This window comes from Peromyscus maniculatus, chromosome 6, assembly GCF_049852395.1.
Source record: "Peromyscus maniculatus bairdii isolate BWxNUB_F1_BW_parent chromosome 6, HU_Pman_BW_mat_3.1, whole genome shotgun sequence".
Classification (NCBI taxonomy): Eukaryota; Metazoa; Chordata; class Mammalia; order Rodentia; family Cricetidae; genus Peromyscus; species Peromyscus maniculatus.
The window spans coordinates 61,485,449-61,501,592 of record NC_134857.1 but is presented as its reverse complement, the minus strand read 5'-3'; the positions used below and the strand labels follow the sequence as shown (position 1 = coordinate 61,501,592).

At 43.6% G+C, this 16,144-nt stretch overlaps 1 protein-coding gene across 1 annotated transcript in view; it reads right to left on the bottom strand.

The window, feature by feature from the left end:
- The window catches only part of Pdgfc (platelet derived growth factor C), a 166,019-nt gene extending 152,993 nt beyond the window's left edge, over positions 1 to 13,026 (bottom strand). The window contains exon 1 of the mRNA XM_016003806.3: positions 12,478 to 13,026. Within this exon, the coding sequence (XP_015859292.1) occupies positions 12,478 to 12,595 (118 nt within the window). The 5' untranslated portion in view covers positions 12,596 to 13,026. The remainder of the gene's footprint in view (positions 1 to 12,477) is intronic.
- Between the last annotated feature and the right edge of the window lie 3,118 nt (positions 13,027 to 16,144).

Here is a 16,144-nt window from a genome sequence, read left to right as displayed (position 1 = left end):
TGTCATGGCTGGCCTTAGATGTATATTTCATGTTCTCCTTTAAGTATAAATGACTTGGAGGCAACAAACTGTACTGATCATGAGAATCCATCAAGGGCCCATTTGATAATGGCTGGGTACCACCTTCGGAAGGTGGTAGAACCTTTAAATGGCCAGAGTTGAGTAGGAGATTTTTATAGCACTGGGACCATGCCCTTGAAGGACACAGCAGGAAACCTTCACTTTCCTCTCTTCTGCTTCCCAGCCATACACTTGCAGCATGATGCACTATCCCCAACCAATGGCTTAAAGAAGTAGGTTAGCTCAGTCTTGGGGGAGAATTCCTACAACCATGAGCCAAAGATAACTGGAACCTAAGCTCCTGTGTGCAGAATCACAGAGAATTTAATTTAAGAGAAAATCTTAGATATTTTTGCTGTTGTTGTTGTTTTCAGATTTAAGGCCATCATTAAAAAAGAGAGAAAGAGAAAGAAAGGAAGGAAGAAGGAAGGGCAAGTCACACATTACATAGAAATTGTAGAATCTACCATTGTCTACTGTTTAAACCTGGGTATCAGAGGATTTACTTCCTCTGCCAAACTTCCAACAGCAACACATCAGACTTGCCAGCATGGTATGACACCATCACTTATTAAAAGCTAGAAAGGATCGTTGATTCCTTGATGAGTACTGTGGATTACTTACACACTCACTTCCTTTAAAGCCATGCAAACCAATCAGAGCTGAGGGACCAGAGAATTAAGATGTGTTACAGACTCAATGTAGAAGTTATTTACCATCTTCTGCTCACTTTGATGCTCACAAGGATGATTGGCTTCTGCTGTCCACCTAATGTGGAAGGTTTATGCCCCTAGCTCTCTGGGCTCTATGTTGTGGATCAGTGTGACACAATCCTCCTGCTCAATTTCAGAGAAGGGAAAGGAATTTTCTAATGCAGTGTGGAGGCTCTACTGAGAGGAGGAAAACTGGGGACTGGATTTAAGGTCTAACTCTCCAGGAAGATGAACCGATGTCATATGTAGTTTGTCATAAGAGGACTAATTCCAAGACAAGCAGAGTTCCAATGACCATAAGTCATAACTGCTGTTTGGATTTCTATTTTACATAGCTGTAGTTGAAGGTCTCCTCTTGTGAGCCAGAACAATTATTTTACAATTAGTTTCGACATGTCTGAGCCTAGAAGGAAAATTTCAATTTCAATCATCATATTTTCCTTTAATAGAACCCAGTGCGACCAAAAAGTAGGCCAATTCAACTTTTCATATAAAGTGGAATGGACAGACAAAAGACAAATATATATGGACTACATCTTAGGTATTTTCAAACTATACAATAAAATAGCAATGATGGGATTTCACGTGCTAGACAAAAACAAACACACAAACAGCCAAATTTATCCCCTTACTCTCAAGTAGGAATATAGGCATGACCCTATAAAACATCACATGCAGCCCTAAATTTGGACTGCAAATCTATCACTTAAACATCTAGTAAATGACCCAATTTGTTTACACGGCCCTCTAGCTTTTTATGGACTTTCCATAAAGAAGTTATTACATCCATTCCCTTTATTTTGTTTAAGAGTGTTTGAATGAGCCCCAGAACCACAGGCTAGTTAAACAAGCCTTACTTAGATGGACATGGTCTCATATAATTCACCACTACCGGGGAACTTTGCAGAACAGTGTTTGTAGTTTGGAAACAGCCACACATTCCCCCATGCCAAAAGTATTTCCTGTGCTTTATGCAGTTTTAAATGTTCGGCAGATAGAGCATAGGAGGCTCATTTTCCCCGTTTTTTCCAATGCAGAGTGTGGCATTTGCACTTCTTCCCGAAGGTCTGCACCTCTGAGGGTTTTGCTTTGGCAGGCTAACCATTCTGAACAGGCTGCAGAGGAACACTGCAAAGGAAATGGGAAATCCAGTCAAGCTAATTGGTTTCCTAAGATATAAATGCAGGCTCTAGAAGGAAATCATTTTAAAGCAGTTAGCTTAATGGGGTGCCCAACTGATGCCTATTAAAAGTTATCGGTACAGATTAAAAATGAATTTCCACCAGGAAAGACAAACTCTTTTTTTAAGAAGCAGAGAGATTATTTGATTCCTTATTCCATGTGCTTAATCGTGCCTTTAAAGCTCTAGTCTGCAAATGTCCTCAAAAAAAAAAAAATGAAAGTTACTCTTTAATGGTTTAGTGTCACCAATTAAGTTCCTAGAGGAGCCTTTCAATATCCTGGCCAGATCTCAACCTGCAAAGCTATGCTATTCTTAGATGGTTGTTTCATGTGCAAATAATTAAGACAGTTTTAACCACAATGAGCAACACAGTGCAAGATTCTGTTGTAATCATCATCTATGTCTCTAATGGATAGAAAATTGCATCAAAGGCTATGAAATATCTCTGTGCTGTGACATGTGGTCTTGGTACTATGAGGCTCCCCATGTGCTTATAGAATGCCAGCAATAGCACACTCAATGGCATGCATAGTTTGAGACACTGTTGCATCCAACTTAATTAGCTATTATTATTATTATTATCATCATCATCATCATCAATACACCCAGCTTGGCCCCCAGGATGCCTCCCTTTGACTGTATGTACAGATCCATGCTTTTCAGATATATCAAATTTTAAACTTTTTAGCCCGTTTAAAAATTGCAATAATATATTCAGATCAAATTTATTAGTGAATCTATTTTTATTGTTATTGATGGAAACTGGAGCCTTATACATGCTAAGTCTGTTCTCCAGTGATCTGATGGCAGGTCACACTTTACCAAGCATTACTATTGATTTAAGGTGTCTCCTAAGTTCTTAAATGATGTGAACCTCTGTCTGCATAATCATGTCTAGGTTTAAAATAGGACAAAACACTTTGAATTGTCCCGGTTTCCCAAACTGACCAAGAAAACACCCACCAATAAGAAAATTGAAATTTCTGGCTAGGCATGGTTGCACACACACCTTTAATCCCAGCACTTGGGAGGCAGAGGCAGACAGAGCTTTGTGAGTTTGAGGCTAGCCTGGACTACATAGTGAGTTGCAGGACAGCCAGGGCTGTGTAGAAAGATGCTGTTTGAAAAAGAAAGGGAGAGAGAGAGAGAGAGAGAGAGAGAGAGAGAGAGAGAGAGAGAGAGAGAGAATGAAAAGTTGAATATTTCTTTCATCTCATCTGTTCACATCTTGCTCACATCTCAAGCAAATGCACTGATTATAAACACACTCTGCTGCCATTGAAAGGGAAATTATAGCATTTTAATGCCTCCCAATTTACATTTTGAATTACTCTAGCTATGAATATGTGTGGCAATATGGGATATAAGCTGTGATTTATCCCTCAGTAGAGAGAAAAGATAAATGATATGACTGTTTAAAAAACAGATGTCCTTCTAAATAGCCAGAAAAAAAGAACTGCCAGAAACAACATAAGTGTCATGAAAATGTAACTTCTGCTGATGGTTTCTCATCTGTTTTGTGAACTAAGGACAGGTACAGTGGGCAGCTGGGCATTCTTAAGCCAGAGGCCTAGCTCAATCTTACAAATACTGAAATGCTTAAAATAGCATCCACCTAGGAACAAGGTTTTCCTGGAGTTGGAAGAGTATAGCCTCAAATAATGGCAACACATCTGCACGGCATACTCACCATAATTGAGTCATTTCTGGTCCTTCACTACCTTAAGATACTGTAGGCGTTGTTATATATACAGAGGCCAGAGGTAACCTCAACAGAGAACTGATGCAGTTTCTCAGCAAAGGCATCTCATAAGGATTAATAACCTACTATACTTGAATTAGTCTTCCCTTAAAAATGTTAAAGCTGTTGTCGTCCATGTTTAAGTAATAGCTTCATTACACTAATGCCTTGTAACAGAAGCTGCCTCTTGTCAACCTCTGGAACCCTCCCCCAGCCTCCTTCTGCATGCCATCTCTTTCATGAATGAAGTGTGAAAATAGCTCTTTGTTTATGTAAAGGAGGCATAACAGAAGAGTGTGAACATGGGTAGGGCTTGGGAACTGGTACAGAGATTATGCAGTTTGCTCATCTGGCCAATTCAGAATATGCCTAACTACCGAAAGAAAAGAAAGGCTCAAGCAACAAGTAATTAACCATGGGCACCAAAGCAGAACTCTTTCTCTGCATGCCTGTTTAGAAAATACCTAAGAAATGGTGTTTTTGAGATGAATTGTAAACATGAAGACAATTTTGTCTTTCATTGTGTCGATGACCACGCTGCAGAAAGCGGACACTGAAAAGAGCCCCAAGACTTCAAATCCGCCAGCTCAGGACATCTTTCCACTTTTCCTGCTTTTGCTCTAGAGTCTAGACTGTTCTTGCCTCTGTTGTTTGGTTCAGGCTGTTCCCTTCTGTAGAATGTTTCTCTTTATCTTAAACACTCATTTCGAATCAAATCAGCTTAGCCTTAAAGAAGCATTTCTCCTTGAACCTGCTATTTAGGCAAAATCAGCCATCCAGACTCAGAAACTATTCAAGTGTGGTCAGTCCTTTTCATCCTTGTGGTTATTGTTGACACAGAGCTGATAGCACGTGAGGTAAAAGATGGTTCTGCCAACTTCTGTAGCAGATTTTCAAGGGCAGTAATTGCCCTAGTACTCAGAAAGATGAAGCAGGAGAATGGTGAGTTATAAAAACAGCCCCAACTACAATAGTGCTATCAAGACCAGTGTGAACTACAAAATAAGACCAGATGTTTAAAATGGAAGAGGAGGGGGAAGAGGAGGAGGGTGGGAATAGCAAGTTCTTCTTCATGTACCCAGCAGAACCCCAGCATCTAGGGCAGAACTAGGCATAGAGCACATGCTCATTGTATTTGCTGATTGAAAGCAATGTCCTAATAAAGCATTCAAGATCTGTTTCATAAAGACTAGGCACATGACTACAAGGCCTGTCTTGGAGGCAGACTTAAGCAGAATATTTCACCAGCTGTGGGAACTCTACTAAGCTGCTTGTTTATCTGAATGCCTCATGGGATGCTCACAGGTGAACTGTGTGCTTTATGCAAACAAGGAGTATGAATATGCTCCCTGACAGGCACACCTAAGAACTCATAAAGCTTTCAAAATGAGAGACTCATAGGGAGCCTCCAAGAATCATCCCTATACTGTGGGTTCTATGTTTTCCTGGTGGCCCTTCTTGTCTTATCAGTGCACAATGGACACTGTAGTAATGGAAACATGTGTCCTTGAACTTAAAATAGTGTGACTTTTGGAATTGGGAGGTTGGCTTCCTTCAAGGGAACACAATATTCCTCAGGAGGTGTTCAGCAACACACCTCATCTCACTGGGAAATGACTCAACTCAATTGGAAAGGGATAAAGCCAAGTACCAAAGCATCATCGTTTGAAAGTTAGAGGAATTACCCACAGAACAGGAATAAAGCAAAAGCAAAAAACTAGCCTTAGAAAGACAATTGGGGTGACAACCAAGACTAATGTCCCAAAGGAGGCAATGCCACCTCCAACAGACCAGAGTAACATCTATGAGGTTTAGAGATACAATGGAAAGAGAGTGCAATGCCATCAGTGTAGGAGACATGAGCTTAGAACGTACAAAAAAAAAAAAAAATCACACTTAAGGACTTAGCTTACAGTTTCAGATCATTTGTGCTCAGATTTAATCATTTCAACAAACAAGCTTCTAATAAACTAAACCTATCCTATTTTAGGCAATTAATTGTTCTATTGTGGAGAGTTTATTTTCTGATGTTCTTGGCTTTGTTAAAAACAAAAACAATGAACTTCTGAATGGGACTAACCATGTAACATACGTAAAATCAGACTTCCCTCATGAAATCTTCAATAGAATAACACACTGTGCTTTTTCTCATCCACCACATGATTATTCATCTATTTCTAGGAAACATTTAGTAAAAAAAAAAATCTTTCTATATACAAGATTGACACTTAAAAATACATACAACTCCCTTTTAGAAGCAACGTTGCAAATGTCAACCATCCATTTCATCACTGTCCACTGTTGAACTGAAATATCAATTAAAATAACTCATCAAGCAGTTGACCTGTTTGCTGTGCAGCTATGAAACTGAATGGTAAGAATTCTAAAGGCAGTCTTTGTAGTCATTTGTCAAACTGTCCCATGTTTTATGAAACTGAATGGTAAGAATTCTAAAGGCAGTCTTTGTAGTCATTTGCCAGATTGTTCCATGTTTATACTATGGAATTATCACAGTGTGCATTAGCCAGACAAACTGATCTATGAATTGAAAGTGCCCATTATGAAGTTGTTTGCTTTAATGTTCATGTAGATAGTGTTTTATCTCTTAGACAAGCAAAGCACAAAAGCGTCTTACATTTTAAAAAAATGCTTCAAAAACTGTCTCATTCTGACAACATAATGCCATTGGCTTATTTGGTTCTAATATAAGGAAAATTATATCATATTAGCAATTGACTACTGATATGCTATCTCATGCCTTTACAAGGGATGTCTTCTCTTTAATGCCTCACCCAGTTTTCTTATCAGTGGATCCTAGGATCTTCCCAGGTCAAACATCATCAGCATAGTTGCTGATTTCTAGCATCTTTTTGTTGTTGTTTTCTTTGTTTTGTTTTTCAAGACAGGGTTTTTCTGTGTAGTTTTGGTGCCTGTCCTGGATCTCACTCTGTAGACCAAGCTGGCCTCGAACTCACAGAGCTCCACCTGGCTCTGCCTCCCAAGTGCTGGGATTAAAGGCATGTGCCAACACCACCTTGCATCTTAAGGTACAAGCTGTATATGAGTCAAAGCACAAAATTAAAGTCATCTCGATTTTGTAGGTTTCTCATCTACTTACCATTCCCAACGGTCTTAGTCAGCATCAAATCCCCATCCTCAGAAAACACATGTATACAAGCAAACAACACTTTTAAGAGAGTAGCCAACATCACATCATACCTAGGAAACCTGCCCATTATTTGGTACCCACACACTTGGGAATTTGGTATGTTCACCAAAATTGTCAAGTAGTATTCTTATCTGTCCTACCATTCCAAAGTTTATCTTCCTATGAAAAGGACCAAACACTGTGGACTATATCTTTAAAGAGGGCCTGATTCTAAAGTAGATACCACTGTCTTGCTATAAAAAAGCGTCTCACATCCATAATATTTCACAGATATTGAGTGGGAACACAGCATTTGCTACACCCTGATCCAGGGGCTATTGCTCCTACAGAGGACAAGTCAGACTAGGCCCATGTTCTCAAAGGACTCAGTCTCCATAGTAAGAGCTAAGAAGAACAGACCACCAATTAAAAGAAGAGAAAAAAGAATCAAGAAACAAGAGGAATATAACAAAACATGGAAAGTTCTATGTAGCTAATTATCCTTGATGATACAGGAAGGCTGGATAGTTTGGACTGAAGGGTCAGCAAAACCTGTCCTGAGGGAAGGTACGTCTAGTATCCATGACAGGAAGCTGCAAGGAGGTGAGGTGTAGCCAAAAGAAGCCAACCCCTTCTTCACTCCAGGTCCCTCCAGTGAGTTTACCTGAAATCTGAGCTAAGTTGTCCACAGTGTCAGAAAGCTTTGCTGTTGGGAGGATAAGAACACTAACCAATCAGTTCTGAGATTCAGGTTGAAGAAGGTTTTCTCAGGCTTGGGGCTGTACCAGGAAGCTTTGAATGGCTGCTCCCTTTGTGCTGGTGGAAGAGTGGACCCACTACAAACATTTCCCCCATTTTAACAGTATAGCATAAGTACTATGGCACAGCAATTGGAAATCAACCTCTAGATAGACTCATAGGAGAAAGGAAAGGGTAATTTCTTACTCACAGCAAGTGAAGCCAGAAGTGGAGACATATACCCAGCACAGAATTTTTAAAACTGAATTAGCAACTTCATGAATAGTACAGAGATATTTTGGTCACAGATAATAGTTTCAAATAAATGATCCAAAATATTAAAACGAGAATAATCCAGTGAAGGAACTTTGATTATGACATGGTATTTTGACACAGCACAAAGCCTATGGGGACCACTTTAGTGGTCTTAGAAATGCTTGATTTGCGGGTGCTTTATATAAATTAACATAGATTATCCTCAGGGTTTTCAAATAAAAGACACGGAAGTTTATAGAGTTGAGAATCTTACCAGTACAGAAGCTACAAGCACAAAGGTAGAAGTGGGCATAAGACAGGTGAGAGGCCAGGAGGGCTAATCTGACCAGACACTGCTAAGGCTTAGCTGAGTGAGACAGCTATACCACTCAGGCTACAACTAGAGAGACAGCTTAGTTCTGATACCAGCATCAGTTCACAAGGAATTAGCAAATCCCATGCCCATCTGCAGCGCTTCTGCAGGACCTTTACACGTTCTGCATACCTTTTCAATCTAATGTGACGTGTACTTGATTCAGTACAAACTACCACTGTTGGTGCAGGACTTTCGAAACCCACCTATTGGAAGGAAAGGGCAGGACTCATCGTTACATAAGAGTTCTTTCCTTAGTCAGCTGCCTCAGCTCTCTCATACAGAACAAAACCATAGGAGGAAGTTTCTTTTTAAAGCCCCTAAATGACAAAAAAATAAATGTTACAAAGGTCACGCACTAAAACTTAAGGGCTGCCTTGCAGGAACATCCTTCTAGCTCTTACTCAGACCCCATGCACTGTTGGGCACCTTTCTCAAGCCTCAGCAAAGTTTGTTCACAAAAGAACTTCCCGACTACGCCTAAAGGGGTAAGAGGTGGGCACAGTTTGATTAGGTGCAGGCATGTGTCAGCCGTAGGAAGGAAGAGCTAACACTAAAAGGGGACCAAAAACTCAAAAGCATTCCTAGTGGACCATTCTCCCGAAGCTAAGCTGTCCCAAGAACTATGGAGGACCCCGTAGGAAAGAGGATATGCAATAACTGATGGTCATAAGTGAGCCCTAATAAAGGCAAACTCTTAAGTCGAAACTCAAAGTGGTTAGGGAGATTGAGGACAGTAAGAAGCAATTTCAGATTATGGGTCAATTAAATTCACGGACACAACATAGGTGGAACATCACTCCCCCAACAGCTTTGTAATTGCTCTCTGTGAGGGCTCTATTCAGTGCAAAAAATAAGCCTTTCTTCTTGTTGTTTCTGAACATATATGTGGTTTCACCTGCTGCAACTCAGAAGCACTCAGGAAGAACGTCCACACCCCACAGTAGGCATTCTCATCCCAAACACTTATGTCATACCTAGTTTAACAGCCAGAAATCCTCCAAGTAGGTCAATGTTATTTTTCAATTCATTTCCTCAAGGGAAAATCTAGAAAGCTTTGCGTCATACAGGAGCCTTCAAGGTATGAAATAAGCCTTCAGGGATGAAGAAGGGCAGGGGATAAGGTTCAGTGGTATAAGGCTTATCTCACATGTGTGAGTTCTGGTTCCATTACTAACAGTGCGGGGTGTGGGGTGCATAGATAAAAGTGTTTTTCATTTAAATAACAAGAGCAATAATCTTACCATAAGAAACAAACAAACAAACAAGTAACTGGTAACCAGGCAAATGATGCCTATCCCTAAGTTTCAGTCATGCCCACATGCTCCACTCTAAGTGTGTATGTATATCTAGCTCAAATATGGAACAGACATTTTCCCACTTATGACATCAAAGTAATACTAAAACTAATAAGGCCTAGGAATATCAGCACTATGGGGAGGGGGCCTTGAAAACAGAGCCAGGCTCTTTCCACCATCTTTCCACGTCAGCCTGCTCCAAAGTCATCATTAGGTTTCTAACTGTGATGATGAAGCATGGTTACATTGGTGAGCTTGAAATCATCGACGACCACAGAGATGCGAAAATCGTCGTGAACCTCACAGGCAGGTTGAACAAGTGTGGAGTGATAAGCCCTAGATTTGATGTGCAACTCAAAGACCTAGAAAAATGGCAGAACAATCTGCTCCCATCCAGTCAGTTTGGTTTCATTGTACTGACAACCTCAGCTGGCATCATGGACCATGAAGAAGCAAGACGAAAACATACAGGAGGAAAAATCCTGTGATTCTTTTTCTAGAGATGTAAAACACATTAATAAAAAGCCTCCGTGGACTGTGAAAAAAAAAAGAAAAAGAAAGAAAAGAAAACAGAGCCAAGTGCCTATTATCACAAAACAAGATCAATTTGGACACTGCATTTGGCCTTTGGAAGGCCTTTGCACACAGTGCATCAAGTGGGCCCCTGACATTCTGTAGGTGGAATTTGTTAGGAGGGTTCACATCTACAGAATTGAACAATCATCAACACAAAGAGCAACGGGGCAGTCAAAACTCAAACACATCCCAATAGGAGGGTGAAAAATAACCCAAATAAGGAAGTGGCAATTTTGAAAGCCAAAGAGAAGGAAGAAGTAGTTTTTATTCCAGGAAATCTGGTCACATTCCGGAGGGATCTTCTTCCACACCCACCTGTTAGCTTCAAATTCTGAAACCCCCACGAACTGGAAAATTCAACCTGAGCATGTGCAGAAAAATAGCTCTATATTGCCCCCTAGCGCTGGCCAGTCCTACCTCTGGTTAGGCTGGAAACTATAAGGTGAGTAGTTCCTCTGCTCTCTGCTTACTTCCTGCTGCCAACACTCCAAGAGCTAAACATAGCCAGATCCTCTGCCCACAGATTAGGAAACGACGAGGCTATTTTTAGCATCGTGCATCTTAGGAATGAGAATGGCCCAGCCTCAGATGGCACCAGAATGTGTGTGGCCTGGCTTACTGAACTCACATCTCCTGAGGATGTGAAGCTACCCAGTGGCTGCAGGCAGCTGAAAGCTCTAGGGCTCATTACAAAGTGGTGATAGCACATGGATCACAAGAAAGGACTGCAAGAAAAGAGCAAGGGCATGTACACACTCACATACAGAGGAGTCTGGGAGATGCTGGGGCACAGCAATAAGACATGGGGGACTGGGAAGAGAGGAAGAGAGGAGTACTGTGCACTGGTCTCCTGGAGAAGCTGATCCAGTAAGAAGTGATATTTTGAACTGGACATTTATTTTGCATTAGAAAGGACAAAGGTTGGTTGGTGCTGCTTCCTGCCTTGGTATAGCTGGTGTTGTGGCTCCTTTGACCCCTTAGCCCTCTTCAAGTCCTATGATTATAGACAGATCACTAGACTGCCCTTTGATCAGTAGTTCAAGAGCCTGCAGATGCCGCATGCCATCACATTAGCTAGGGGTAAGGAGCAAGCACGACAATAAATGTGATACCATATCCTGGCACAGTGAGGGATAATGAAGAGTACTTATGTATTTTGGGGCTTTGTTTTAAGATGAACATTTTATAGAGTGGAAATCCAGATGTGGAGCCTTGAAGCATCCCCTATATATAGAAAATGTCACTATGAGTTAAACAATGCTTGCACTTGATTCTCGTTCTCCAAATGCCGCTCACAGACTTCTTACCTGGTTAGTGAACTTGCATTGTAAACAGATGACAAAGTAGAAAAACATGTACATTTCTTTTCAAATAGCAGCAAGAACCTCCACTTGTAAACAGAGTGTTTAATATTCCAGTTTCAGACAGCCTACATTAACATTGTGGTTCCATGTGCAGTATAAAATTTCTATTTACAAAAGAGTCTCAAAAATTACTTCATAATGGCAGATCAAGAGCAAAAGAGTTTAGAAATGGAATGATGTAAATCATATGGAGTTCAGAGGCTAAGCAAATTACACACCCGAAGCTTCCCTGGCCTTATGAAAGGAGCCTTTCTCCAGCTCTGTGCAATCCCAGCCCAGGGGAACTTGCATCTGAAAGTTTTCTAAACATTTCAGGTACACTTGAAAGCTGAAAGTAATTCTCATTTCCTATGCGGGATTAACTCGTTTCCAACACACACAAAATAGTCATTCACGAACACACACAAAAAAACACACCACCAAAAGGTGAGGACTTCAGGGCACAAAGGCAAGTTTTTAAGAAAGAAAAAAAAAAGTACACGAGAAAAACCATCACTGATTCCCTTGAAAATGTTCAAGTAACCTTTCGACCTCCATATTCTCACCTATTTCTTAATTGGTGCCTGCCTTCCCATATACAGTGTTTCAATTAAGGACACTGATACCTTTCCTGAACTCTTCATTCTACCAGGCGACCCTATTCCTATACCTGCGTAAAGTCAAACTTGCCAAGATTCATTCATTTTTTATTTCTTCTTAAAGGTGCTCTTTTACTTGTAACTCTGGCCATATGCCACCCTGTAATGTGGTTATAGCTGACTTTTCCAATCCTTCCCACTGCCCAAGCGTCCTCTTCAAGCTGAAGTTGTGGGGCACTCCCGCTTCGGCTGCCGGGTCAGTTTTGGAAGTTGCAAACTCCCGGAATCCCCGCCACCCCCCTAAAGTGCACGCGGACTCACAGGACTCCATCTGCAGCACCAGAGACGCGACCATCCGCTCCAAGGCTGGAGGACCCCACACGCCACCGCACAATGCCAACCGGAACGCACAGAGAGAAGCGGGAAGGGGGAGGATGGGGCGAGACTCACCGTTCTGCTCCTTGTCGCTGGAGAGCTGCAACTTGCTGCTCAGGTTGGACTCAGCCCGAGTCCCGGTTCTCTGGCCGGCCAGGGCAGATGTCAGCAGGAGGAGGCCGAGGAGGAGCATTTGGCTGACTGGGGCGAGGGCTCACTCGCGGCGGGCACTGGGGAAGAGGCGACTCCGAGGCTCAGCCCAGCCTGGGGAAGGCTGCGCTGCGGTGGAAGCGCCTGGCCGGCTCTGGCAGCGGAGAATCGCAGGGTAGTTTCCACATAATCCCATCCAAAACTTTTTCCTAGAGCCCTCTTCTGTGTCTCCAGTTTTTGAAAAGGATCAAAGCAAAACCTGGACCTGAACCAGTTTCCCAAGGTTTAAACAAATCCTGAGCTGTGCCGAAGTGCCGGGGGTGGGGGGAGGCGAGGGAGGAAAGAGGGGGTGGGGACGCGGGGGAGCGGCGATGAGTCGTGGCGACTCGTAGGGAGCACCTGTCAGTTTGGGGGGCAGGACGCAGGCGAGGACTCAAAGTCCCGCCGAGCCAGTCTGGAAGCCAGGTCGGCAGCGAGGCGAGCACCTTGGGATCAATGACAAAGCTGCGGAACGGGGCGGCCGGCGGCGCCCCACCCCCACCTGGGGGGAGGGGACCGTGCCCGGCGAGCGCCGCGCGGGTCCCGGGCGGGCAGGGAGGCCGCGTGGGCGACTCGGGACTGGCCCCGATCCACCGCGGAGCCGCCGCTGAGCTGCAGTCCGCGGCCACCGAAGTCCTCCCGGGTACAAGCTAGGCTCTTGCAGGAAGCCGGGAGACTTAAGGCGGCTCCGAGTCCCGCGCGCTCGCGTGCCCGAGCTGCTGCAGGGCTGGACGCGCGGCTGGGGAGCGGTGGCCGCTTTGCACTGGCTGCGCTGAGAAGGCCTGGCGGGCCGGGAGGAAGGCGTTTGTCCCCTCCCCGTCTCCACCTTCCCCCAGCGGGCGGCGCGCGGGGCGCGGGGCGGGCGGCCGGGCGGGCGCTGGGGGCGCGGGGGGCGCGGGCCGCCAGCTGGCGGGCCAACAGGTGCTGGCGCAGACAGGGGGTGCTGCGGGGCCCGCGGCAGACGGAGCTCACACTGTGGCGCGGAATGCCGCCAGGCGGCCCCCGGCTTCCTTTCCCCTGGGCGCCCCTAACCCCAAATAAGGAGCCTGCGGGCTGCTCAAGGGTGCCGCAAAGGCAGAAAGCAAAGTCGGAGAGGATAGCCACTCCTCCTCTGGCTCTCCCTGGCTGTGACTTGTCTTTCATTTCTAAGGGGATCCCCACTCCCAAAGAGCTTTGCCGGGGCTCATGGCCAGAGTTCTGAACTGACTGACGGAGGGAAGTTGAACTCAAGATCCCTGTACAATGACTCTGTCTGAAGGAGGATGAAGAAAACAAAAGTGAAGATAGAGTCCAAGTTGTCACATGAATTGAAGCCATGCATCACTGTATCCAAATGCACCCTGTCAAGCAAGGAACTGGGGTTGGAAAGCAGCATCGAACACAAGAGTCCCTGCACTGTGCAGCTGGGTGCTTCATGACAGTTTACTTGAAATCCAGCTCCTGGAGTGTCTGGGGACACAGTGTGGCAATTCGCATACTGTCCTAGGCTGCCCTGGAGCCCAGATGTTTGAACAGGTTGCCTTCATGCAAGAAGTGCTTCCTGCTGAGACCTAAATGGGTTTGTTCTTATGGGTTTGTGAGCAGGGCCTAAGGTGGTTTCATGTGCAATGCATGTGTCTGTGACAGGATCTAACATGCTTTCCGTATCCAAGGGCAGAAAAATTCTCAGGAAAGTGTTGAAGGCACAAGCGAAGTTTGAAAGCTAAATAAAAGGTTGCATCTTCTTGGGCAATAAAAAAAAATGAAACTAAGAAAAATTTAAATAACGTATCAAGCAAACACCTTGATGTGCAGTCAGTGTGTCATCAAGCCTTTTGTGGAATCAGCCAGGGCAAGCACTTCAACCACAGAACCAAGGTATCAATATTCCTGAAATCCAGGCATGATGTGGAGCCAGGAATAGACTACCGGTCCAGTCCCTATGCTAAAATGTCCAGCCTTTTTTTCTGTTTTTGGACACGACTGGGGCCTACCCAGCAGCCCTCTCTGCTAGGCAGGTCCCAGTCCTCTTCTCCCCTCTTCCAACTGGGCACTGGACAGATTGTTCCTTAGGGTAACTCCTGTTGGCATCCACAGGTCCTGAGTTCCATCCCCAGCACCAAATAAATAAATATGCAGTTCTCTCGCATGAAATCTTTGCAAGCGTGTCTCCTTCATTCATCCTTATTCCGTGGTTCCTACCTTCACGGTGCTGGATATAAAGACAAGTCAGTCCCTCACTTAGACACTAAGAATATGCATGTTAATGGTACAAGTCTTGTGACTTAATCAAGTTAGCAGCACCTCAACTTCAGGGCAAGTCCATGACGGCACATGGGAATTCCAAAACCATTTTGTACATTTTTGAATGTGCAAAGGAGAATTCCCAGCTTTAGTCAGAATTAGTCCCAGAAAAGACATGCCTTATGAATGGATCTATTTGCAGTCCAATCTATTGCTGTCCAGCCTTCTTAATTTTCTTAGTTTTCTGATCAGGGGTTTTCTAAATGAGCTTTTTGCATCTCCATATGGTGGGTGTTCTTGACCACCCACATAGGATATGTGTGTGTGTGTGTGTGCACGCGCGCGCGCACTCAGATTTAATCCATTTGCACTCGAGACTGCAAGGGGTGATGACCAAACTTTATTTTGTATCACTTCAGAATGGCTAGAACAGTGCCTGGCACACCGGGATCATAAATAAACACACTGGGCTGACTGACAGCTTACTTTATTGGACTCACATTCTCCCTGGAATTTCAGAGAAGGTTGTATTTGAAAAGTTACAGATGATCCACAATAAGACCCCACCTCTGTGTTTCACCTCATCCATATTCTACAGAATGATTTGACAATTGCCTTACAAATAAAGCCAGCCAGGTTCTCCTGAGTGACCCCAAGACAAAATCACATCCACGTTGGCTGGTTTCTTTTCAGTGTGCTCACATGGTTGTTGTTTGAACTGCCCTTGCCCTTGGCAAAGTTCTTTTTAACACTTTGTCCTCTGCTGGTGTTTTTTTCCCTTTTGCTTTTAAACTTTCCCCCAGGAAAGTAAAACCCTTGCACTGAAAGTCAGTTTTACAAAATCCAGAGTCCTGCAATTACTAAACAATCTATTTTGAATGAATATGGCTTTGTTTTAGCCCAAGGCATTTTCCTTGAGGAACGGCATCCATGCCGCCAACCAAGAAAAAAAAAATCATTTCAAACATTCTTTGTGGTTTTCATTTTTTTTTTAAAGTAGGAAGCCATGGGCACGGCAATCCTGCTGGATGCATTGGGAGTGAGTGAGTACAACCTATAAATGATTACTGAGAACTATGGCAGGATGTGTTTGACTTCTGAATGGCCATATAGGTGTGGGGAGGAGGAGTTGTCTCTATAATTTTTTTTCTGAGGCTGAAATAAACTTCTGAACAAGATATTACACCAGTTAGTCCTAAAATAATGGGAAGGGAAGAAGGGCAAGGACCATGGAAATGTATTTTTCACCCAGAAAACCAAATAATATAAATTGTATTGTTCTTTCTCAGTACACCACACACACACACACACACACACACACACACACACA